Source organism: Gallinula chloropus (genome assembly GCF_964237585.1).
Source record: "Gallinula chloropus genome assembly, chromosome: Z".
NCBI lineage: Eukaryota > Metazoa > Chordata > Aves > Gruiformes > Rallidae > Gallinula > Gallinula chloropus.
The window spans coordinates 34092913-34120261 of record NC_140089.1 but is presented as its reverse complement, the minus strand read 5'-3'; the positions used below and the strand labels follow the sequence as shown (position 1 = coordinate 34120261).

Sequence of the window (27349 nt, the reverse complement as noted above, 5' to 3'; positions counted from 1 at the left end):
TCAGAAGAAGTGTTGGCAACATGAAAAATACTAGCACAAGCTTTTTAAACAGCTTAGTAACTGCTTAAGATTACTGAACAAAAACCCCACAGTTTCTCAGTGGGGTTATATAGGGTTATATGAGATGCAGCTACATAGTGTAACCAGACATCATTTCAGACTGCACTTCTCCTACCCTGGCTAACCAGTTCTCTTTTCAAAGGGAAATGGGGAGAAAGTTTTTTGAAACTTCAAAGTTTCAAACATTTTTTAAAGTACTTCCAGCATTTTACCGCTCCCTTCAAAAGCCAGGGCTCGTTTTAGCAAGACACACCAGACTTTGCTTTTTTCAATTCACAGGAAAATGGTGGTGTGCCTTTCAAAGGCAGAGATGCTGTTCTGTCCTCAGTGTCCTAGAATGCTTCTGGCCTACTGATGGATCGAAGAGCTCCTGCTTGGTTCTTCATCCTCTCATAGCGTTTGTGGAGACGCAGGCATGCAGCCTTGAGATCAATACTAGACCCAGCAGCTGGGAGAGAGATTTCAGATGATTTTAATTGCTCTTTCGAAACTGCAACAAAACTTCACAGCTAGACTCTCCTGACAGAATCTTTAAAGCACCAAGATTTTGAGCTTCTGCCCCCTGCGCCCTGCCCGCCCCCATTCCCCCCCCCCTCCAGTTTGCTTGCAAACCTAAGAAGATGTATTTACTAACTGGTTCCTATTATTAGCAGGAATAAGCTATTTTAAAACAGAAAGCATAATCAATCTGTAATTTTTGACTGTCCCTTATTGTCTCTGAACTAATCAGCTTGCATAGTGGGAGGTTATTCAAAGACAAAACTTCAGCAGTGTGGAAATAAGAATGGACTGGGCGCTGCCTATTTCCTGTGAGAAATAGTTTGTCATACCTGGAAGTAAGTTAAGTGACAGAAGAGTCAAGATGATAGAAAATGACAGAAAATAAATTATTTTAATTGCTGTTTTATCCATTTAAAACAGACATAGCTTTGTAAAGTGCTTTCAGATATATTGCCCTGTATCACTGAATATTGTTTCTTTTAGGAAAAAAAAATTACAATGAGACACAAGGTAAAAAAGTATTCAGCTCTGCAAAATGCTAGAAGAGAGCATCTAGATAGCTTTTTACAACAGATTTTGCAAGACCAAGGTCGACAAAGTCAAGAGGAAACAGGAAGAAATATGTAAACTGTTTAAAAGCAAAAATAATTACCAAATGGGAATATATTTTAAGGAGCATAGAGCACTTTCCATTGTCTAAGTAGTGAAGTTCTAGTTCAATTTTAAGTTACTGGATTCATTTTTGGAGATAATCAACTTTCACAGTCTGCTTTAAGCAGCAAGTCAGAGTAAATTATTATCCTTTGGCCATGAAGTCCTACTAATGCAATGAAGGATTTCAAGTCAAACCTAAATCTTTGAAGTTTTTATGCTTCAAAAAGAAAAACCAAGGTGGTTGTGTTCCTGGATATGAAAAATGCAACATGTGGAATTTCTTACTTCCTTCTGACAGCCTCCTGGCATCTCTATTTTGTCATTTATACTCTTTCTACCCCTCCAGTCAAGAGACAAACAGGAATAAATTCTTCTAATCACAGTTTTTATTTCACCACTGTTAGTAATAGGCCTTTTTCCCCCCCTGCCCACTCTGATTCCCACTTAAATGAACTTTTTAATGATAATATGATAAATCTATCACTGATGTAATTATTCTTAATGCAGTATTATAGCCGTGAGTGGGTGGGTGACAGCTTGTATTTTCCTTGAAGTAATTTCAGCATAACTCTAGGGGTTATTTGAGATAGTATGTAAAAAATATTTTTGAATTTCCTTCATAGTAGAAAACTTTCATGTGCACCTTGGCTTACTGCCTAAAATTTGAGTTGGAGAAGATCGTGCAGAGGGAGTATACATCCTGATGTTTAACTTCCATGCCAAGCAGTAAAAGGTAGAAAACTTTCAAGAGTCACAGTTTTATACCAGGGAGTTAGTTCTGTTCCTTGGATCCAAATAATTTAATAAAATATATCTTGAATTCATAGTTTATGTTCTATTTAACGGGACACTGAGAAATAATTTTTTCCAAGATCTTTTCTTTAAACTTTTGTTTTTCCAAACTATGTCCAGCAGTCCTAAATTGGAGAAAGAATTAAAAAACCTGAAGTGTTATGTTAGCATAGCATTGTCATTTGAGGGCTTGCTTCTGTTTTCCTTCAAGGTGTCTACAGTATCCTGGTGCACTCAGAAGTTAACTGAGAAGTCTCATTCACACATTGCTTCTATCATTGTATTTAAATAAATCATGATGTCTCAAGCAAAATAAATGTAAGTTGGTTTTTAGTTTTGCTGGACATAGGCATCTACCACAGTGAGAAGTAATGGAGGTAACGACAAACACACTTTCAATTTCTTGAGTTTTTACCTTTTCTCCACATTTGGTGTTGGACATGGCTGGAAAAGACAGGTTCATGGTAACATGGCTTGGAAGAGCAGAACCTTATCGGATTATTTATGTCAAAATGAACCAAACTGACATACATTGACTGCTGCATATACTGACTTTGTTCCTTCAGACTGTGTAAAAGGTATTTTAAAAAGGGAGCCTGCATTATATTTGGCAAACATTAGTTTCTTCAGATAGGGAACTTCATGCTTTACTAGCAGTAGGAATACAGATGTAGCAAGAGAGGACATTTTTTTGATCATGTGTAAGTATCAACATCTTTTTCACTATCTGTGAACTGGAATTATGTGTTCACTAGTCCGCTAAGGTGCCCTGTTCAATTCTATTTCCTTTATTCTTTTTTCTTTACTGTAGAAGGATGAAAACTTGTTTCTTTACAATTCAGAAGCAAATAGAAGAATCTGCCTCCTAATCTATACAACAACATGGGCCAGGCAAGTCTCAAAGCCAGTCTTTCCACCCAGCAGTCTGTTCCTATATTTCACCTTAGATCCTTCCAGTATAAATGACTAGCCATTGCTCACAAGTGCACTAGTAGGCACGAAAAGATTAAAGCTAACTCTTATTTGTAAAACAGGAAACAAAAAGCAGAGCAACACTTTAGTAATAATATTTGGTAAACACGAAGCAAACTTGTTAAGCATGAGGGTGGGCATACAAAAGCAAAACAGGACATGCCTTCTAGCTAGCATGTTGCCTCCTGTAAAATGTTTCACCAGTGCCCTGTACATCCCTCAAAATTGAGACTTTAAATTAGTTTAAAATAACTCTGCTGAAGAATTTTGGATATTTTAAATGTGGGATTTTTTTGTATAGATCTAGACTGTGCTTATAAAACAGCAACTTCAATGAAAATCAAAGGTATGAAGTACCAAACTGGAATACACACTTATGCAGAGCTTCCAGTATTGCAATGCATCACTGCAAGACCTGTCAAGTCCAGAATTTAAAACTATAATCAGACAAGAAGGATAAGAACATTCAAGAAGAAAGAAAACCCACACAGAAAAGTTTAGTATACTTTATACTCCAAGTGAAGACAGCTTAACATAATAAAATACCATCGCTTACAAAAGGAAAATAATTTTGTAGAGGTATTTTCATGATTTAGATTTAAGGCTCAATAAGAAAAGTGTCTTTGGAAAGGCCAAACCTGGTAGTCAAGAAAATTTACCACAATGTATATGTATCAGAAGATATTTTATTGCCAACAAATACAAAATATTCCCTGATGTCTCATTTTAAAGCTAAAGCTTTTCCTTCACCACTTTTAAAGACCTGTAAATACATCATTGTAAAAAATTAAAACAAAAAAGGAAAAATTGCGACAATAAATTAAGAAAAAGTGAGGAGGAGAAAAGCCCAACCCACAAAGGAGAAAATGTATTAAAAGCAACAGAAAGCTATGGAATGGAATCAAAGTAACATATTATGCTTTCCTTCCAAGAGAAATATAGGGGTGTTGCAGATTAAATGAAATAGCAGCAAAGAAAAAGGATAAGTACAAGTGCATTTGTGTCCCACTGGAACTTGTTTTTACTAACCAAAACAGTAGTACTCATCAGAATCAATTTTGGGATGCTTATGCAGAGGTTGTGAATCCTCCATAATAGAAGAATCACTGAACTGGTCCATATCTGAAGGTGTTTGGTGGCCAGGGACATCATCCACTAAGGTATCCAAATAACTCCCCACTGATATTCCATCCAGTCCATCACTGCAGTCTTGTAAACTGTTACAGCTACCATGGAGGGATGTCTCCTGACTTTCCAGCAAGCTGCACAGGCTGCCACTCAAACTGCTACCTCTGCTGGCAATAGCCTTCTCTTCAATCATCCACTTGATTGATTCAATACTTTCATTGATGATGAGTAGCTGGCGCATCAGCTTCACATCTGTAGCTCGGAGATTGACCTGTAAGGCAAAAGCAATTAAAAAAATTTACTTATTTTCTTCAAAATTAAACTCTAAATAGCAAGCAGGAGGTAATGAATGAGTTTAAAAAAAATAAAAACCCACACAAAAACATTCCTCCATTTACATGTAGGATAAATCTATTTAAAGAATTAGGCTTTAAAAAAATAGTTAAAGTATTGCTGTACTAATACTTTCAATAAAGTTCAAGTGGGAGCCTCATCAAGCTGCATAAGCGGTCCATCCATAAGAATGCTAGCCAGCGACAAGACTTGTACATGCACTTGTACAACACTATTTAGATCAGAAGCCCAGCTGCTATGACAGCTTTTGGAGATAGATTTTCATTATTCAGAGAAGCAAGACAGAAACTCGTTTCCCTTTACAATTACTCTAGGCTTCTTAGCAGATTCAGGCAGCTAACCATGCACCCTAAATTGTCCTTATGGTTACTTGGGTAACCTAAAATTTTCAGAAGTGAATCACTTAGGAAAAAAAGCTTGTGGGATTTTAACTTTTATTCACGTTACACCTGAGTTTATGTTGCAGGCTGCTGTATAAACGTCTGAGAGATGAAATACTGAACTTACTGGAAATGTACATTTCAAATTATTTAAACCTGCATTACATAAAGGTGATGAGTTGTCAACTACTTATTATAGATGAGCAACAATTGGCCAAAATAACTAAATAAAAAATTCCCATGAAGCACAATGTCAGAGCTTCCACCTTAGTTGTGGCAGCTGATGCATAGCGGAATATTGCAGTCCTGCATTTCACAGATATATTTAAGTTAACTGACTTCATGCTTTCCTTCATGGACAAACTTTATAGGCCACTGTTTTACTCAAACTTCCACAATGAGATGACTCATAAAGGTGAGACGTAAGGGGTTTGTTTGTTGCTTCTTTCTTTTCATCTAAACACTGTTAAGTGTTGGCAAAATAAAAATCTGCATCACCTATTCACCACATGAAAGTAGCCTGACAGACTGAAGATTCTGAGTTTGACCACAGAATCAAACGTGGAGAGCCAGAAGCTACTTCCATTCATACCATGAGAAGATGATGCTTGTTTGTGATCTATTCAACTCTCCAGCCCTTTTCAACCTCAGCACTAATGAATATTTGACATCACAACAGACATAGTTCCAGTCTCATCACTTCCAGAGTAAGACCTCCACCTAGATACACTTTTGCCATAGTGCCAAGACAGGGCACTGGTAAAAAAGGTTCCAGCCATTTCATATGAACTTATAGGGCTACCATGACTAGCATGTAATTTGTGTCATATTTTATCACATGTTCCTACATGCTTTAATTGTACTAATCAAGAATACTACATGGAGATATGTTGCTTCTTTAATATATGCACTTGGAAATATAATTCCCCTTGCATATAATTTGAGTGCACTTCTCAATAAAAAATGTGTGCCATAATGCCTGATATATACATGTATATCACATGTCCTTCTTCCACAGGGCACTAACTTCTTAACTTTCAGATAATTAAAAAAAGAGAATACAGTATATCCAAAATTTGAATGTCCTCTCTAAATTGAGAAAGAAGAAAGAGAACAAGTGAGATCTGTTATACCAGACAATGGACATTTTATACTATTCTCCAAGCCTACAACTGTACAGAAATTTAGCATCTGTGATGTTCATCCACGATGGACTGGAATGGAATCAGTATTCCTGGGAAGTGAAGACTGTATCTTGTTTTGCCAAGAACACAAACTGTACATGGTTCTTTCCATCCTTAAAGGCCATTTTCTCAATACACTAAATTACACTGACATGTTATAGTTGTTAAAGAAGTTATTTTAATGTATTTTTATTCTGCTGATATTGAGGAAGACTGTACTGGCTCTGGCTGGGATGCTTCACAGCAGCCAGTATGGTGCTGTCTTCTGCATCTGTAACTAAACTAGTGTTGATAGCATACCAGTGTTTCAGCTGTCACCCAACTGTGATTGCACAGCATCAAGGGTCTTTAGTTCTCACTCCAGGCCTGCAGCAGAGACTGTGTCTGGTAAAGATGTTTGGAGAAGACAGAGCCGTGGCAGTTGACCAGAACTGACCAAAGGGGTATTTCCTGCCCTATATGGGCAGCATATATTACAGCAGTAAAACCTGTGGGCTTGGTCTTTCCAATGCAGTTCTTGCTTGGGGACTGGATGGGCATTGATCTACTAGTGGGACACAGTGAGTGACTGACTGTGCATGACTTTAACACCCTCCCCATCCTTTCCTTCACTTATTAAACTGCCTTAAATTAGAACCCATGAGTTTTTCTGACTTTTGTACCTCTAATTCTTTCCCCCATGCCACTGGAGGAGGACAGGTAAGTAAGTGAGCAGCTGGTGGGTGCTTAGTTACTGGCCAGGGTCAACCCAACACAAATACATTTTGAGCTTTGCTAGTAACATACTGTCTGTGCAACTCCCATATGCATTCCCAGTCTCCTTCACCAGTTTCCAGAATGACTTATGAATTATCCTTAATCCAGTATCACAGGATTTAACATGGTAAAACTGGTACTGTGCAAAATAGCTTTCCAATTCGCAGTTTTAACAATATTGCCCATCCATCATTGTTTCAGATGTGAGGCTCTGAAAACAGATGGACCATTTTGTAGCCCTCCTGCTCAAGCCAGTTCCTCTACTCCTACCCATAAATCACTATAAACCATTTGCTCAGCAACTAGGCTGTCATGAAAGCTGCAAATTACCCGACTTCTCAAATACAACTACAGACTTCAGCAACTTGCTGAATATAAGCAAGCTTGGAGACAGCAAATTTCCCAAAAGGCTGATTAAGGAAATGTTTAACAGAGCTAGCACCAATACGCCTCTAATGAAAGAGTCCCTTTTAGATAAAATAGACATCTCATATATTTCAGATTCAGTTCACAGGAAATCATTTTTTGCTGTAAATACACCCACAGCTTCAGCATTTCTGTGGAACAGCCTTACTGGGAGTAATTCTTTGCATTCCTACATACTTGAGTCCTTCCCCTAGAAGCTACCATGTCATCTCAAGTCTCCTGTATCAAGACTGTTCTTTTCCTAAAGCAAACAGTAAAAGTCAGTGTCATCTTTCTTTAATATGGGTTAATTCATCGTCTGCTTGATAACACAAAAATGTTGCCGCATTCCTCGCCTCTTACCTGCGTTAGCCCAGACACAACCACATTAGTTCACACTCACTTATGTAGCCACAGCCCATGTAAGTGCTGGACTCAGCAGGTTTGTTCCAAGATGGCTCAACTAAGGGGACTAAACACAGTAAAATGCTGTCATGCTTGACAGTGCCATTTGTTATGCACAGTAACAGGTGCACAATCTAAAATGAAGTGTACCACAGACAACCCCTGGCATTTCAGAACAGCTCCTACACCTGCTCCTTGAGTTAAAGTGTGGGCACACCACCACCACAGAGGTGTGTGTGAATATTTAGCAATCCTCGGCACAAACCTTTGGTGTACAGAGGAAATGAATTGTGACTAGAAAGCAAAAAAGAAATTCTGCTTACCAGCCAGCTTTTGTATCTTTTTGCTTACTTCTTATCATCACAATAGTGCAGATCCCCAGGAAGAATCATACATTTTTAATTTTAAACAGCTAGTCGTGGCAAGAGAAAATGAAGTTAAAGTGACAGTGAGAGTATTTCAAGTAACACAGGCTGACGACAGAGGTGCCTTCCTCCCTCTCAGACTGCCTGTTCTAACAAGATATTTCTTCCTTACACAACTAGCCTGGCTTATGGTCTTCAAAAGCAAGGTGTGCAACACTGTCACAATTTATTCAGGAGAATTTATATATAGATATATATATATAAAAACATATGGACATGTGTGTATATATACATATACACAGATATATGCAAACGTTCATGTTATTTTTTATCTACAGCATATTTTAAAATAATGAATTGACTAGGTTATTGGTTTTAAAACAAAACTCTTAATGACCTGGGCTGTTAACAAAGACAATTATTGTTTACTGGCAGTCGCCCAAAATAGTGCATTAGCTGTCCCTAGCCTGGTCACTTTGCCTTTGGATCAAAGTTGCACTTCCATTAACACTATGGGCAGAATGGTCTCGTGTTTTCCTGCTGCATTTTGTGCAGGCATCACTTCCAGCTGGCTCCCCTTCCCCTCAAAAAGAGACAAAAGCTAAAAATTCTGTTCAGTATGTTCTTTAATCTGCAACTCTAGTTCCTTTCTGAAAATTACTTTCTTTTATATTCCTGTGGTTGTATGCTGCTGCTGCTTCTTTTAAATACAGGAAGTATGCAGGAGTATATTAATGGTAACCATAAAATGTGCTCTGAGGAAAAGATACTCTAAGTTTATCTAGAAGATATTAGTTTCATTTTTTGCTCAACACCTTTATGTTGTGTGCTGTAAAGAGACCACTAGTTTAAGGAAGGGAAATGACCAAGCCTGAACAACAAGCTATTTCCTTTGAGACAAATCATTTATACAGAGCACAGTGAAGTAAGTCACCTGAGACACAAAATCTTAAGCTTACAGGTTAGTGGTGCTAAGTCCTCTTTTCAGCAGCTTGGCTCTGCGCAGCAGCTCAAGCAGGACTCAAACACTCATTTAGGGTTGGCCACTATGGAATCTAAAAGAGTATAATTTTGGACAGATATTCCACAATAAATACAATTCTGATGCAAATGGTAGCAAAATATGGTACCGCCCTGAAACACATGCAGAAGTTCAGTGTGTGAGCAGTCTTAAAGAAGAGGTGAGACGAAACGGGCACTAGAGCCAATTCCACCTGTTGCCAGACACTCCCACACCCATCTCTATCACCCACTTTACAGACGTAATTTCAGACAGTAGAATCTGTCCATGCCAAGCAGATGTGTATGACCAGCATGGTTTAGGAGTATTAATGCCCCTGCTGTTTCCCTTCTTCTACAGTGTGTCCAAGACAGCTTTCCAGTTTCTCATTCAATTCTTTCATTTCATGAATCATTCTAGGTAAACAGCTTTACAGTTACCCAGCTCTGTCGACCTCCCCTTTCTTTTTTAAAGGCAGATTACCCCAGTTTGCCATGGAATAACAGATTTCACTAATTCATTTGAGATGTAACAAAAAAATAAATAAACCTAACAATCAATGTCCAAATAATAATTTGTTCTGAATTCTGAGAAGTCTCTTCAAAAAATCTAACCTTATTCCACTTTCTCCTGGTATTACTTCTGCTATTAAAAACACTGAGCAATGATTTTTGAAGTAACTAAGAAAATTCATTTCCAAGGAGAAAGGTGAGAGTGTGAAGACTAAAATAAACACTGCTTGGCACTGTCAAATTATTTGAGTCTTGCTAATATATAAATTTACCAAGCAGATATAAAAGGCTATAAAACTCATAACCTCATCAACCAATTTTGTGAGAGAACGCACATAACAAGCTAAAACAACCATAAGCAACCTATTCAAGGTCCGAAATTCAGAATATATGAATGCAAGCATTATTTAATTGGAGTGACTGAGCTAACATGTTTACAACTGGGATGAGTGTGGTCACACGCACACGCTTTCTTTATTAAGCAACCACCATAAAACACAAAGTATGCCACTTGAAGGTTGGCAAGCTCAGAATTGTATTACAATAGCTTCTCAACACCACTAAGTAAAATATTTTTTTTTTCCATTTAACATGTCTAAAATAAAACCGCAAATGACAGATAAGGAACAAATGTCTGCTCCTTAAACACAGAGGATGATTAATAGGCTGTGCATGAGCTCCATCCTACTTTAATTAGCACATATGCATGTGCATGACTTTAAACCTCTCGCCTACTTCAAAACTGTCCCAATGATCCAGGATGTTTGCGTTGGTTTCTTCATATAATTAAGCCACTCTGGGCAATGGTATTTCAGGATGGAGATGAAAAAGCAGAATGGCTAGCCCGACTTCTGAATTTGAACACAAACTTCAACATCGCCTGTCAAAAAGCCAGGGAGCTTTTATGCGACAGAGCTCAAGAACACAGGTTTACTATCCTTAGCTGGAAGGGATCACCTACATACGGGTGGAACTCTAACTGCTCGTGGGAAAGATCCACGTCCACTCCACCACGAAGTCAACTAGCTTGGATTAATTCTGGCATTAAAAAAGATCAACCTAACCCAATCAACCCTCTCTCATGTCTTCCATTTATTCATACTCATAAAGAATAGAGGCAGGTTTTTAGGCAGCATTCATTGCAGTCACTGCGCAGTTACTCAGCTGTGCCCTTGACCTTGCTAGTTTAAAAAGAAGCTCTAGCCTAGTCACAATCTTGTTTCAACCTGCTGCAGTTCAAGTTCAATCCTGCACCAAATGCTTAACAATAAATATCAGGTCCTTCTGTAAGATTTGGCAGCCACACAGCATGGCTTTTTGAGCAGTGTTATCCAACTAGGAAGGAGAAGGAGAGACAGTGTGATTCGACAACAGCCAGAAGAGGATCCTCCTGTAAACTGAGTTAAATTCCTATGAGCTAAAGCAAGGAAGTGGGCAGCTCATATCTAAGCCACCACCAGAATAATCAGGAGGAAGAGAAACTTCATAAAGGAGGAAGTTAGTACAGGAAGCAATGAGTGTAAATAACTTAATGATCAGGTTTCAAGGACACTCGCAAATACATGAATGATATACTATGCTAGTATGGTTATCCGGTATAGGAAATTACAGTTGGTGATTTACATGTCTCTTGCAACACTCTATTTTAATATGATAATTTTATACATACTAATTGATCCCCTTCACACTTGACAGGAAAATGCCACCATCAAGTTGCACAATTGTTTGATTACATTATCTCTGTAATAATGAAAAAGGGCTTTCTCCATCTTCCTGAAATGTGCACAATCCTTTTCTGTGTAGTATCTGTGGGCAGCCTTGTTCACTTAAATGTAACACAAAATGCTCAGGAGACTTTTTTTTTTCTTTACTTGTTCCATTATTTTTGCCATCTTTTTATTTCACTGTGAAAAAGAAGAAACAATTTAAATATATCCATGAAGTAGATATGATGATGATTATCAGAAAGAAACACACTATACATTAGAGATCAAGTAGCAGGTAAAAAATGAAGGTTGTTTAAGTTCTTATTTCACTATGTTCTGCCCAAATAAAATAAATGCTAAATCACATCTTTAAATACAGAAGCACCACAGGATTCAGGGAGAGAAACATCCAGCATCAGAAGGAATAATGAATATTCCCGATTATTTTAAAGCTTAGCTGAATGGAAATGAAAGGGAGCAGTAAGAAAATGTAAAGGTTTGAGAAGAGTATAAATTTTCTAATACTACAGGAAGTTTAGACTGAATGCTTCCAAATATCCCGTACTGCTGCCATAAAAGCAGCATCTGACCTTAGAAATATATCTACTACGATAGAGGTGAAAACATCCAGAAAAATCCATACTATTGGCCCCACATATGTTGACAGACAAGATAATACCATGCAAACATTCAGGTCAATAGGCAGCGGTAACAATCAGCTGTGAGTGTCAGAAAGTGTTACAGCAGACTGACGATCACAGCATCATTGTAACGTGCTCTGGACACCAGCCACAACAAAGGACTCCCACCGACATGAAACAGCACTGGGGCTCAACAGAGGATCTAGGCATTTTTCTTTGCATTAGATTGCACCCTCTGCCTTATCTGCACTTGCCTTGACCAAAACACACTCTTAAAGCTGCAGTGCACCTCTCAATTAGGTTTCGTTAACGAGCACTCCAAACCTGCTCATTCCTTTAAGTTTAATTAAATATTGGCACCGTGTATGTATGCTCAAAAGCACAGAGATAAACTAAAATAAAATCATGGGGTTTGTTTACAGGTATATCTGAAGTTTGAAAGGTTGTTGCTTTTACTGAGACAACAGTGATCCTCACCCCCTTGCTATTTTTAAAAGAAAAAATCGACCAAAACCCCCCACTTGCTTCATTACGTCAGAACTGTGACACGACAATATTACTACTGGAGACAAATCTGAACTTTCTTGAAACTGAAGTCTGCTTTTGCAATCGCACTGGACAGACACATAAAATTAAAAATTTCCCCATTGGTGTAATCACCATCCTGCTGAAATATGGTTCATACACAGGCTTTGTACTAGCAAATTTGAGATCAGACAAGACGAAGCAAAGTTGCCAATTTTGAGCCTTTCAACCAAAAATACTCCAAACTTCCATATGCCTTCTAATAGTTAAATACTTTAGCTTTTTTTCACTCTCTAAGGAAGTATCAAACAGCTAGCAGCCAACCTTCATCTGGGATCTACAGGTTAAAAAGCTAGAAGCAAACAGGAGCCTAGTACTTTTTTAAGCAGCCTGAAAGGCCAAATTCGGCTAACACAACTAGCCAGGAAGGGTGTGGTAGGCTATACCAGCTACAGCTTTTGAGCCCTTTCGGCTCAAAATGCCAAGAGCCCCTTTGGCTCCTCCAGAACACACTGCAGTAATACACTCTGGAGGTCACAAGGCATGATATCCAGGTAATACAGTGAATGAATAAACTAAAAATTAAATAAACAAAAATCCTACACTTCTAGCCAAGGACATCTCATGAGAAGACAGCAGCAATAATCAATCATGAACTACAAAGTTCATGGCAAAACCTGGGTACCAGTTTTCCCATTTTACTTAACCCTTCCTTTCCACCAAAAAACGTCACGCGCATCATAATGTGTGGCAGACCTCAGACTCTCCCACACTACCTTAGCTCATGTCATATGTGGGCGTTTGGCGGTGAAGAAATTTACTGCTGCTTTGGTATGCTAGTAGTACAGCTCTTCTCTTGTAAAAACGCTTTTTCCTCTACTGTTGCAAGACTGACAGTTTTCTCCAACATACATGATATACTGGGAACCACAGTCCACTACTCGAGATTAAAATATTTCAGTGTATGGCACAACTTTCCTGCAACACATGGATAGCCCATTAATGGTTACAGAGGCCCGTGAAGCCAAAATGCATTTGCAGTCACAGATCAGGAAAAGTACTCTAAAAATTACTGCTCTGGCTTCATGTTCGCTCCTCCCGTAACTGTGTAGTTTCGAGAAGACTGGAACAATAGTCTCAAGTTGGAGTTCACAATGAGTCATTGAATTACTTCCCAAAGCTGTGGTGATTTTGTGTTCACCCATCCAAATTGTTATCCAGAAAACTTTCTTGCTTGAGGAAAGGATTCTTCCATACCAAACTATATAAAACCACTACACTGCCACTGTTTTACCATTATGCCCTTTGTTCTAAACACACTTTAGAAAAATTTGACTTTGCCCAACAGAGAATACAGTCTATATGAGCAGCCAATAGATTCAGGCTTGCAGTGGGGCTGGAACTCTTCCAAATTTATGTATTAGTCTCATCCCAGGAAAGACACCAGATATTCACTTCAATATTTTTTCTGAAGAGGTGACAAATCAATACAGATCCTATTTCTGCTTACGTAGAAATGATTCACAGTTTCCTCCTTGGTGTCAGGGCTGTTTTTCCTAGTCATTTATAATTATTGAAGGTTCAAGGCCAGAATCAGAAGCTTTGCAAATTAAAAAATCTTTTCAGCAAACACAGAGTATTAACAGAGTCATTCCCAGTGTTTGCTATGTCTCATAAGCACATATCTGAGTCACAAAAAGCAGTTCAACTATTTAAAATGGAACATTTCTTCAAACCAGTGGAAGTTCTGTAAGATGACAGAAAAAAAATACTCTGAAAAGCTCAAAGTAACAGAGCTGTTCTACTTTTGTTTCTGCCTTGGGGTAAAAACATGGGAGCCTGGAACCACTCAACACATACATTGCATTAGAGATCTTGGATATGTGCTTCCCTCTGTATCAAGAGAGAGGTAGGTTCAATGGCCAAAGCAGCAATGTAGTAAAATAACAGTCCTTCTGGAAGCGTATCAGTCATGAATGCAGATGGCATCTAACAACATGAACAATATTACATATTAAGCCAGCAATTGTTTATGAAATCTGAAACTCCTAATAGTTAAATAGCAACTTAGCATTGCTTTACAGGCACTAAGTGCTTCCACTTCGCACAGCACTGCACCCAGCAGAGCCATACAGTAGTGCAATGAGTAACCAGTACGGACCACTTTAGAGAACAGTGTCTGAACATGCTGCACACATGACCCTTTGTGATGGTTTGACAGAAGACACTACATAGCTGTGAATTCAACAACTACTGAATTAAGTATCCTAGTCAGACATGCATCTACTGCATGAAAGCAAAGAGCAATACCATGTGGATTACAGAGCAACTGATCAACTGATGCAGAAAAAAGTATTGTCTCTGTCATTCTGGGTTTTACTCACAGGACAGCTACAGCTTGCTACAGACTCTTTTAAGAGTGTACTTGGCTCTAGAGATACCAAGGCTGTTTTTACACTCATGTGGCTCTGTGCATCATGGTACAGATGAAAATCAAGCTCAGAAAGCAAATTACCCTCTGGGCAAGACTTACTACTACATTATCAGAACTACTATGCAAAGAGCAGGCACAGAAGGTTTCCCAGCTAGATCTGTTTTGTAGCCATTCAGCAGACATAGGAAGAGCCCCTCAGTATTATGCTTAACTGCAAGATACAGTGCAAGATGTGCAGGAATGTTTTATCTTCCACGTTAAAGAAACATCGTTATTTTAATTATTAATCTCCTCCTTGGCTTTTATTGCAGGCATATATTTCAGAAAAAGTATTTCAACCTCTTTCTCAAACTCAGTAGCAGTCAAACTTACCCATTTCGTGCTCAAATTCTTCTCCAGTCCTTGACCAACCTATCATGCCTGTTACAAAAGTGCTGACCCTCTGTCTTTTTACTTCTGTAACTTCAACCTCATTTGATCCAGATTCCAGTGCTCAGCCTCTCTTCTAGGGCCTGGACAGAAATGAAACACGTAGGAAATACATGTCCCATGTGAAAGTTTACTAGGTTTTGAGGCAGAGAACAGAGAAAGGTTCTCAAAACCCTTAAAAAAAGGATTGAAAATGTACTGTGGGTTTTTTTTACTATTTTGTGTTAGGAAAAAAAAAAGTACTGACGAGTGAAAATGTGGTTGTTGACCACGACCTCTGCTCAATATATATATATTTGGTATTGTGCTTTTCAATTTTTTTCCTGCTCATACACAAAAGGTACTTTTCAGTTATTGTTAACCATAAGTATCCACAACAAATGATGATCAAAGGTCTAGAGAACGTCTTATCAGGAAAGACTGAAGGAGTTAGGTCTTCTCTCCCTGCAGAAGTCTTGTGGGGGATCTCATCACAGTGTTCCAGCACATAAAGGGCAGCTACAAAAAGGACAGAGGCTCTCCCTTTACAAGAGCCATGTGAAGAAGAGAAGGGACAACAGGTACAAGCTGTACCAGGAGAGGGTTCATCTTCATGTAAGAAATAGAATTTTTACAGTGAGGACAATCAGTCACTGAACAAACTCAACAGGGATGTGGGGGAATCCCCGTTGCTGGATGTTTTCAAGATGCAACTGGATACAGTGCTTGAAAATCTCACCCACTCTCTCTGTCCCATAAAATGCTGAATCAGGTATCTTTTGAGGTCCCTTCTAGTCCAAGCTAACTTACAAAAGTTATGCTGCTCCACTGATTTAATCAGAAAGTTTATAAATCTCTTAAACTGCAGAATGTTCTGCAGAAGAGGTTTTGGTTTTGTATCTATTCACTATAAATTGTCAGCAATCAGACTTTAAAAAGCAACTTCAAAGCCAGAATGCTTCCTCTATCCTTGAAAGAAAGTAATTAAGAAAGAAACCTCATGAAATTATCTTTGAAATGAAGACTGGCAATAGTCTCACCTGGAAGCGTGAAGTGAAGTATCCCCAACACTGCTGTGACAATCCATACATGAGACAGTAGTACCTGTACTCAAGTTTCACACTGTTGTAGCTAGGTAAGGTATCAGCAATGTTGCACAGACTCCTGGGTCAAGCAGCAGCTAATAATGTTTGAACACAGTCACCTGCACTGGTGATGTAGATGTAGACCTCTCAGCAGCTGAATGAGAATGGCCGTAAGTGCTGAGTCCAGCATGGAAATGTTCTATAACTCAGATCCTTTTGCCAGGTACTGGCTGAGACTTGCCAGTCAAAAAATATGTTTAAATATACAAAAATATTATGTATTATTATTAAATAACTTTGCCCCAACAAAGATGGTCTGAAAAGATGGTAAACTTGGCAAAGTACTGGAACTATAATTAGGTTGACAATTTTTTCTTGTCAGATTTGATAATTTTCTCCATGGATCAATCTGTAAATCCATTTTAACCTGAGTATTCTCATATTGCTGCCCAATCCACATCATCTGCAAAAATTACAAATTCATTTATCACGTCATGCAAATAGGAGGGTAGGAAGGAGAGAAATTAGCAAGATCCAAGATTACCAGCTATTCCTGTGAATTTCAGAAGGGCTTAGGTAAATAAATTAATTTCTGAATGCCTGCCTTCTACTTCTAAGAAGGGTCTCACTTTAGGGATTCACTAAGTAACTGTTCACTAAGAAACAAAGGTTAATCAAACCCTCCTACACAGGCTTGAGGCTTAGCCACTAGTAATTTTATATTTAAGATTTTATCTTCAATCAAGTTTTTAAGCAAAAATTCCAATTAATCTAGTAGAAAACCAGCATCTGATAACACAGCTTTGCCCTGCTGACTAGACACACTGAACCAGATCTTGGCTTCAATTAAGTCAATTGATGTTATCATCCAAAACAGCAAATCTAGCAGCCAGTACCTAGAGTATGTGTTAAAGAGATACTGCAAGTCACAGTTGTTGACTTTTTTAAAAAGGTCCTTTAAAGAAACTAATAAAGCCAACACAACACCACCACACCCCCCTCAACTGTCGATCTAAGCAATCTAAGCAAATCTGAAGTTGTTAAAACTCTTAGGAGCTGGTAGAATACAGTTACAGCAGATGTGCCCTCCAACCTGCACCTTTACTGACAGCAGCCCTGAGAAGGACTTGGTGTTGACTGATGAAAAACTCTCAAGGTGAGCCATCAATCACAGAAGCACAGAACAGTCTAGGTTGGAAGGGACCCCAAGGATCACAGAGTTCCAACCAATCCGCACTCGCAGCCCAGAAAGCCAACCATGTCCTGGGCTGCATCAAAACCAGTGTGACCAGCAGGTCAGGGGAGGTGACATTTTCCCCTCTACTCCACTCTCCTGAGACCCCAGGTGGTGTACTGTGTCTAGCTCTGGGTTCAACAACAGAAGGTGGTCATGGAGGTGTTGGAGGGCCTGAAAATCATGAGGGCTGGAGTACCACTCCTATGAAGACAGGCCGAGTTTGGGCTGTTTAGTCTGAGGAAGTTAAAGATCTGGAGAGACCTTACAACAGCCTTTCAGTACCTGAGGGGGCCTATAGGAAAGATAGAGAGGGACTCTTTATCAGGAACTTTGGTGATAGGACAAGAGGTAGCGGGCTAAACTAAAAGAGGTAGATTTAGATTAGCTGTAAGGAAGAATATCTTCCTGGTGAGGCCCTGGCACAGGCTGCCCAGAGAAGCTGTGGCTGCCCCTCCCTGGCAGTGTTCAAGGCCAGGTTGGGTGGGGCTTTGGGCAACCTGCTCTAGTGGAGGGTGTCCCTGTGTATGGCAGGAGGGATGGAAGTAAGTGATCTTTGAGGTCCCTTTCCAACCCAAACCATCCTATGATGGCTAAGAATCTGAGGTAAGGGGAAAATTGACATCGTAACAATCATATTTGCCTTAATTCCAATCAATAAAAAGTACTTTTAACTGTGTTTCATTTTGTCATGGCTCCATGTTAATTAGCCTGTTAAAAATAGTTACACTAAAACAGAACCAGGAGAGCAAAGAGGGAGAGAACTAATGAGAAAGCATAGGTGTATGCCTCTATGTGAAGTAGCTTTAGCTTGACACTCTCAACTTCTTGGCAATAGGATTGTTAATTTCTTTATCCCTTCACCCTAAAACCTGTTGCACTCAGAACACCTTGTCTGGCCTTCAGACTCATTAACAATATTTTTGATCCTCAGCAGTGTTCACTGGAAGGAGTCTCATCTAAATGTCCCAGCAGTGTCATTTACCCTTCATTTTCAAGGCAAGAGGTTACCTTTCCTGCCTGAAGTATTTTTATGCAAAGCATGTTATTTCTTATTTATTTCAAGTAATGCAGACTAAACTCTGATTAATTTTTTCAACTTTTAAAGAAGCAATAAAAAGTTGTTTCAGGAAACTCTGGAATATAATTAAAAACCAAAACCAAACAACCCCCCCACTGTTTCCTCTTCAACTGTTGAGAAAAATCTCACTGAGTTACGGCAGAACTTGTGAAGGAGAAGTATGGCTTCAGAAGTAGTATCATTTCAGGCTGCACAACAGACCTCAAGGAGTATTCAATGCAGCGTGCAGCTGCTGAAGGCCTGTGTATTGAATGATGATTTCAGGACCACAATAAACCAGAAAGAGGACTGCAGCTATAAAGTTATTGTCATCTACCAATGGAAGATTCCACCTAAAACACCATAGGAGGAAATGGCTTAATATTAACATTGTGACAAATCACACACTGCAACAAGGGCACTTTGAGTAGTAGGAGGTATCCATCACATCCTAAGCTGACCAGAGCACAGCATCTTGACCCAAACTGGCAATCACATGTTGCTTCTCCTGTTACCTGATGGCCTCAAAGGTTTTTGGAATCCAACACTGTCTCCACCACGGCCTTGGTGGGTAAAACTGAAGTTAAAGAACAGAAAGGGGGCCTGGCCATACAGATCATAGAATGGTTAGGGCAGGAAGGGACCTTAAAGATTACCTAGTTCCAAACCCCCCTGTCATGGGCAGAGACATCTCTCACTACACCAGGCTGCTCAAGGCCCCATCCAACCTGGCCTTGAACACCTCCAGGGAGGGGGCACCCACCACTTCCCTGGGCAAACTGTTCCATATTTTAAGAAAGATACTGCACGGTGCTTTGTGTGTGATTCCAGTTACTACCTGCAAAATCAGGCTCAAGGGGAGAATGATAATCTGGCAGCACCAAAAGGACCTGAGGATGGATGATGCAAGCCTCAAGGCCTTTAGTCAGCGGATGCACATTTTACACACACACATTTTACCCCCCCCCTACCCTGCTGACCTGTCAGGTGCTTCAACTCACAGTCAAAACCAGCATTTCTAAGTCACATATTGACATGATAATATGCTTTGCTCTTAGCATTCCCCTGCAGCAGATGACACAGGAGAGGTACTTGCTTCCAGCATTTCATTCATGCTCTTCCAGCCCAACAACATGGCAGCTTCAGAGAGAGTTCTTAAAGCTTCCTCCATCTCTTACTCAGAAGTACCCAGTCCAACAGATACTGCTACTTAGTTCTGAAGCAAGGTAAGCACTGGCTTCTCACTTACAAGATGGGTGGAAGATCAGAAGACACTTTCTTTGGATGAATAAAGCATACATTGAGAGGAGACAAAATGTGTCTCTCCAGTTTTCAATGAGCAAGAACTTCCACCTGCTTCCACTCCTGTATCTTTGCATTTGCTCAGGTCACTGGAAGGATTACATACTCACTGAGCTAAGGCTTGGTGTCTACTCCCGAGCAAGGGTATGCTACCCTTGTTCTTTACCACACAACAGGATGTTGGGGGAATGCAGAGGTATTCTATAGTAGCTAGGAGCTGGAAAGCAATGAAAAAATGTAGTTAACAGTAAAATAGTTAGCACAGTCAAGAGCTTTGGGATCACCATGATTTAAATGCAAAGATAAGTCAAAACATACCAAGGCAGTATCTGTAAAATAGTGTTGTTTGTCAGATTTAGTTGAAATTGGCCAGCACAGGCATGGTCACTGTGACAAAAAAATAGCTTTGGGAAAGGACCGAGTTTGAGCTGCGTAATTGCAGTTTGTTTAATGCCAAGTTTAAACCAAATAAAAAACTATAAAATAGCTATATCTATCCAAAATATCTTCATTAATAAAAGCAAGAACACAAGAAGATAATGAGACAGCACTGCTTAGCGTCAAAGAACAAGATGTCAGCACTGAAACCAGTGTCAACCTTTTTTTTTAATGTGACCAGAAGAGTCTGAATAACCTTATTCAGTAAATGCTTTGAAAGAGCTGTCTGAAGCCTGAAGCAAACAAGCAAAAAAAGCACAAGGTGTGCATCCAAAGTTCAGTGAGTGGGCTGCTGAAGCTGCCATCGTGTACTGATGTGGCTCTTAAATTGATCAGATCTGTACAACATCACAAAGAAAACTGCAGAGGGGAAAACAAGAGATTAGGAAACTGAATAAAACTTAAGGATAGAGGAAAATCCTTAGTCCCTAAAGATAGTAGAAGAAAACCCCAAGAAGATAATTCACTTTTGTGCTCTGGATTACAGAACCACCAAGAGCTTGAAAAAGATGTAACTACCTTTCACAAATAGTCACTATACTAGTGGTTTAATGGGCATGCACTGACTAAAGTGAAACAGGAGGAGGTGTGTAACAGAACTCCCCTTACTTAGCACGAGCACTGAGTTCAGATGTGAAAGTCAATCAGTCATTGAAGTGATAAGGAACAGAAGAGGTCAAGGATGTTGGGACTAAAACACGTTCATGCTGGGGCCAGTGAGGAAAAAGCAGGAAATTGAAGACCGTGACATGGAACTGTCAAGTGCAAAGCAGGTGAAGAGACCAGCTCACAAGGAAAAAGTGATGAAGTCACTCATTTCCCCTCCCTGCCTTAATAGGTCTAACTGTTGTGACATATCCACACAGTCATGCCAAGACCTCTGGCTAATTTACTTGTTTCCTTTGCAGCTTGACATCCCTAACAGTTTTACATTATAAGCTACCTGCAGGTCTCTCTACAACCCTTGTGTGAGCTTAAAATTAAAAAAAAAAAAAAAAAAAAACATGAGAGATGCTGATAATTTAGAACTTAGCATTAAAAAATTCAGGGATCGCTACACTAAAAATACACTGGCAGTTCTATTTGTGAGGATCTCTTTAGCCATATGAAGCCATACAATAGCAAGTGTGATTTATAATTTCCTCTCAAGATTAAGGTCATGATCTTGGCTATTAACTCTCAGAACTTTTTTTCCCCCCTCTAGCATGCTCATTCTTTACAAACCTACCCACCTTTTGCTTATATGCATGTAAGGTTGCACAGGGACTGATGGCTTGGCATTATGCTTGTTTACACAGGATGAGATTTCTTTGTTTGCTGTAAACAGCTGAGTTCCAAGACAGTTGCATAAAGTTATCTCAACACATTGCCAGCAAAATCCCCATCTCAACAAGAACAAATTCCATACTGTTTTTGAATAAGCTTAGTGTCAAGAGCTATGGGAAGAACTGTTACCAAAAGGAGCCTTTTGGGACCTCACATAACAATTACACTCTGACAAAAATAGAAGCCAGTTATGCTTGTGTATCTTAAGTACTCTGCATCATCAGAATCATATCTGCTGAGTGTTCATTGCAAAGCACAGTTGTTTGGTCTGCCTTAAAAAAAGAAAAAAAAAAAAAAGAAGTTTTACAGCATCATCAAAAATAAATGTATTGAGATGATGACACACAGAGCAGGACAAGCACCTGTGCTGAATGCAAACAAGTTACAAGTTCTGAACTGCATACAGCACAGTCCCATCACTGACCACTGATCAAAACCCTCTCAGCCAAACTATTGTGCATCCTCTGCACAGTCTCTCTATGAAACTAAGTCTTTGAGGACCGGTGCCCAGATAGAGGGTCAGTGAACACTTTTCAGCCCGAAAGTATCTGGTGTCTCTTTCGGTGTCAGCCATCACCAGGGAACACGTGCCACGCGGAACGCGCGTTTGCCACAGAGAGAGAAGGCAGTGCGCTGTTTTGTTTGTTGACACACGAGCTCTCAGCACTTTTAACACGCTGACGGCGGAGCACGAGCCAACAGCGCGTCACGGCCGGGCTGTCACGCTGCGAGGAGAAGCGCCGGCGGGTTACGCGACCTCCGCGCCGCTCGGCTCCTCCTCACCTGGACGGCGGCGGCGGAGGTCGCAGCCTGCCGGCGGCACCGGCCCGCAGCGGCCGCGGCTTGACCGGACCGGCACGATGCGAAGCGGCGGCTGCACCCCGGGGCGGGCAGCACCGCCTTCCTGCGGCGAGGCCGGGCCGCAGGGCGGGGAGGGACGGAGGGAGAGGGGGGAAAGCCGACCAGGTCCCCGGCCGACGCTGCGAGGAGCGCTCCCCACGGAGCACCGGGAGGGAGGCGGCGGTACGAGAGGGCTCCAGACGCCCCAGGCGCTGCCGCTGGGATCGTCGGCCGCCGGCCGGCTACTCACCATCTCCTGCCTCAGGAGGTGAAGTTTCGTCTCCAGCCTAGCCAGTGCGGCGGCGCGGCGGCGGCAAGGGCCGGGGGCTGCGGCGGGCCCGCGGGCAAGCGCGGCGGCCGGGCGCTCCGGGAGCTCCTCCCCGCGCAACGGCCGCGCCAGGCTCTCGGGCACTTTGCGCCCCAGCTTTTGCTCGACGTCGCGGAGGTCTGGCGGGGCGCCGGGCTCCATGGCTCGACCTGGAGGAACCCGCGGAGGCAGTGCCGGCACTACCCGCGGCCGCCCGGCCGCTGCAGGGGCGCGGAGGCGCGGTAATCCGCGGCGGCGCTGGGGCCAGCGGCCGGGCCGCGCAGGTGACCCGCCGCAGACATGGGGATTTCCTGGGCGAACCGGCTGCCCTCCTTCCCCCCCACCCCCCGGACCCGGCCCTCCTTTGCCACCGAGTGGAAAGACAAAAGCGGGCGGGCGGGAACAACGGAGAAAAAAAAACCTTTAAGTTAAGGGGGGGGGCGCGCCCCGGCCCCGCTCGGGCTGCGGGACGGCGATGCACCCCAGCAGCTGCCGCCCGCCTGCCTGCCTGCCTGCCTGCCCGCCCGCCCCAGGCACCGGGACCCGAGTCATCGCGCGTCTCGGCCGGCTGCAACTTTAAAGCCCGCTGGCAGGTGGAAGAGGCGCGGCGCGGCCCGCCTACCGTAATGCCTGGAGAAGAGGCGCGGCACGGCGGCGGGGCGCCCCCGCACGGCGGGGAGCGCGGGCCCTGCCGGGACCTCCCGGGCAGGGCTCGGGAACTGCGTGTTCCTTCGGGGAAAGAGCAGAGGAGAGGGAGAGGGTCTGAGGGAGGCAGTGAAGGGGTGTGGGGGAAAGTCTCCATAGCTCGGTGATCCCGGGTCACTTTCTAACAGGGATGAGTTTAAGTACAGCATCAGTGTTATTCCGACTCATCAAACCAGTTTTCTTGTAGGCATGCTGGTCCTGCCCCCAGACCCCCTGCATGATTAAAATTATCATTAGTAGCATCACTACTATAGGCCCTGCCTGCTCTCCAAAACGGACTTCGGTAACCGAGCCAGTTGCTGTAACTTATGGTGAGGCAGTGCGGGAAGTGCCCTGCTGCTCCTCGGCCTGGGGTGCTGCTGCACACACCCGCCTCAGTGCGGAGAAACCTTTTGTGCATGAAACTTGGGGTACGAATAGCTCCATCCATGGAACTGCAGTTTATGCTTCGTGTGGTGAGAGGGGCCAGCTACTCTGGGTGCCAGATCCTTTGACAGCAACTAGAATCACAAAAAGTGATGTGCTGGGCTTGGGAAAACAAAATATTGTTACAGCAATCCAGATGTTCTCTGTGAAATTTCATCAATGCTTTAAGATCTAAGAGCTATTGATCAGAGAACTTAGGAAGAAGGGTTTTGTCCAGTCAAACAAAAATCCCACAGACAATGTATCTGAGAGGTGCATTGATTTTGGGCCAGGACCCTTTCTGCATCAATATAATCAGACCACCTGGAAATCCTTTCTCTGAGACATATGCAGACACATACATGCCTCTCATATTTGCCTGAACTGTTTAGCTGAGATGACAGAAAAAACCCACCAATATTCCTGTGAGCAAAGAAAGCAAAAACCAACCACACACACAGAGTTGGAATCCTCTTTCTTGCTGCCACCACCCCCAAACGATCCATTTTAATTTATGGATACTTAATTTATGGAACAGCTTTTGTATGACCTCAGATCAATGTTGATTCGTGCCATTCTGTCAACTAGCAAGGATCATGTTGAAGTTCTTCCTGTGTGAACTATGAAAATCTTGTTAAGTAGTAGTTTAAGTTTGTGTTACTGTTGCTACAATATTGATCTTTAAAAGGAGGGTTCTTTGTTATACAAGAAGCATCTAATAGAAAGGTCATGATCCAACTGTATTCAAACTTTATTTCTGAAGATACTTTCTAAAAACAAGATCTGCAAGTGGTATTTTTTAAGATTTCACATTGCCTGAATTATCAAGCTTTCTCAAATTAAAATATAAGAAGAAATAATTTAATGTTTCATGATAGTTTTGAGTGTTCCTATTGATAAAGAAGTTCCCCAAACCAAACTGTAAAGAATACAAAAATAATGAAAATAACTAATCACTCATTCCAGATGAGCAACATTCACAAAGTAAACTATATCATGTACCCACCTCATTAATGAAGCTATGCTTTACAATCCGATTGCCTGATGGTTCCACAGGCTTTGCTTCAGTATAACACCATGCAGGTTTACGATTGAATTGCAAAGAAGAAAAGACATGCCTATGTTAAAGCCACCCTGTTAAATCTTCATGGTTCTGAGCTTTGGTAATCTGTGTTTCAAGGAAATAGGTTTCTCTTTGAGTAAACAAAAACATGTACCACAAACAGTATTTTGTTGTGTGTGATGTATCCTCTATCTTTATTTTAGAGTCATAGAATGATAGTATCTCGAGCTCAGAATAACCCATAAGGATCGTCAGGTGCACCTCCCTGCTCCTTGCGGGATTACCTAAAACTAAACCATGTAATTAATGTGTCATCCACATGCTCCTTGACCTCTGACAGGCTTGGTTCTGTGATCTGGTTCCTGAGAAGCCTGTTTGAGTGACCAACCACCCTCTCAGTGAGGAACCTTTCCCAATGTCCGATCTGAAGTTCCCCTGAGGCAGCTTCATTCCGTTTCCTTCTGTCCTCTCACTGATCACCAGAGAGAGATCACCATCTCTGTCTTCAGTGCCCCCATTGAGGACATTGTAGGTAATGATGAGGGTGCCCTTCAGCCTTCTCCAAGCTGAACAAGCCAAGTGACCTCAGTCACTCCTCACAAGTCTTCCCCTTGAGGCCTTTCACCACCTCCTTTGGATACACTCTAATAGCTTCATGTCCTTAGACTGAAATGCCCAGAGCTGCACACAGTGCTTGAGGTGTACCAGTTCCGTGTAGAGTGTGACAATCCCCTCCTTTGAGCCTATGCAGTGATTGGCACACCCCAGGGCACAGTTGGTCCTTTTGGCTGCCAGGGCACACTGTTAACTCATATTCAACTTGCCTCAACCCAAATCCCCAGATCTCTTTCTCTGGGGCTGCTCTCCAGCCTCTTGTCACCCAGTTTGTGCATATAATCAGGATTGCCCTGTCCCATGTGGAGAATCTGGCACTTACCCTTGTTGAATTTCATACAGCTGGTGATTGCTCAGCTCCTCAAGTATATCCAGATCTCCCTGTAAGGCCTATCTACCCTCAAGGGAGTCCACAGCTCCTCCTAGTCTAGTGTTTTTGGCAAACTTAATGTACATTTGATTTCTGTGTCCAGATAATTTATAAAAACATTAAAGAGCACTGACCCTAAAATTAAGCCCTGGGAATTCCACTGGTGATTGGCCAGCAGCCTGATCTGACCCCATTTACTGTAACTGTTTGAGCCTGACCCATCAGCCAATTGCTCACCCAAGGTATTATGGATTTGGGTAGCTGTATGCTGGACCTTTTGTCCAGAAGGATACTGTGTGAGACAGTATTAAAAGGTTTGCCAGAATACAAAAATTCCACATCCACTGTCTTCCCTTGATCAATTAAATGTGTGGCCTTGTCATAAAAGGAAATTTAGTTAAGCAGGACTTTTCCCTTGTCAGCCAATGCTGGCTATCACAAATGTCTGCATTGTCCTTCAAGTATTTTTCAGTAACTCCCACAATAATTTTCTCCGTAATTTTACCTGGCACTAAAGTGAGACTGACAGGCCTGTAGTTACCAGGGTCATCCTTCTTACCCTTCTTGAAAAATGGGACAACATTTGCCAGCTTCCAGTTGACTAGGACCTCTCCAGTCTACTAAGGCTGTTGAAAAATAATGGAGAGAAGTCCTGCATTAATATTGGTCAGGTCTTTCAATGTGTTGGGATGAATCCTTTTAGGCCTGTAGATTTATGTGCATCCACCTGGAGTAGCAAGTCTTGAACAAGTTCAGTGTTTGGCTAGGTTTTTTCTTATCCCACCCAGTCACAGTCTTACAGTAGAGGTCTGTGAGTCCCATGGCTGGTCATTGGTATTGAAGAGAGGCGAGGTGTCTTGCCTACCTCCCTATTTGTGAGGTTACTGATCTCATCGAGTAAAGGACCAATGTTGTCTCTTCTCCTTTTGCTGTTGAAACATTTAAAAAAAAAAACATTTTGTTGTCCTTCACAGAGCTGTCCCTCTTGAACTCTTGAGCTTCAGCCACATTTTCTTCCTACAGAGATGAACAGCACCTCTGTAGGAACAGCACCTCTGTAGTCCTCCTGTATCACCCTGTTCTCTCCTGCCTTGTGCTGTCCACTCTCTGGGCGGGACTTAAGGCATTCAGAATTTCTTACCTAGTTTGAATCTCTAAATAAGGCTATTTAAATCAGTCTTTGCTAGCATATTTTTTAAGCCCAGATATACACATTCAGTGATTTTAACTTCTTGTTAAATCCTCTTGTTAACCAGTTCTCTCTTTCTGTAGCCAGAAGGTTCAATCCAGGAAAGCATGAATGCTTGTGTAGACAAGAAATGAGGCCATTTAACCTCTTGATGGATTGGCTCTCTGTTGTCACACCACGTTATCTGCATCTCCCACTGAGTGTAAGAGCCAAGGAACAGAAGTTTCT

General features: G+C 41.5%; 1 protein-coding gene across 1 annotated transcript; it reads right to left on the bottom strand.

Annotated features, from left to right (window-relative positions):
- Positions 1-3477: 3477 nt before the first annotated feature.
- LURAP1L (leucine rich adaptor protein 1 like) lies at positions 3478-22936 on the bottom strand (the record flags this gene model as incomplete). Its single annotated transcript, XM_084278152.1, has 2 exons — positions 3478-4378; positions 22718-22936. 2 exons carry the CDS (start codon positions 22934-22936, stop codon positions 4004-4006), a joined length of 594 nt encoding a protein of 197 aa, XP_084134278.1. The 3' UTR covers positions 3478-4003.
- Between the last annotated feature and the right edge of the window lie 4413 nt (positions 22937-27349).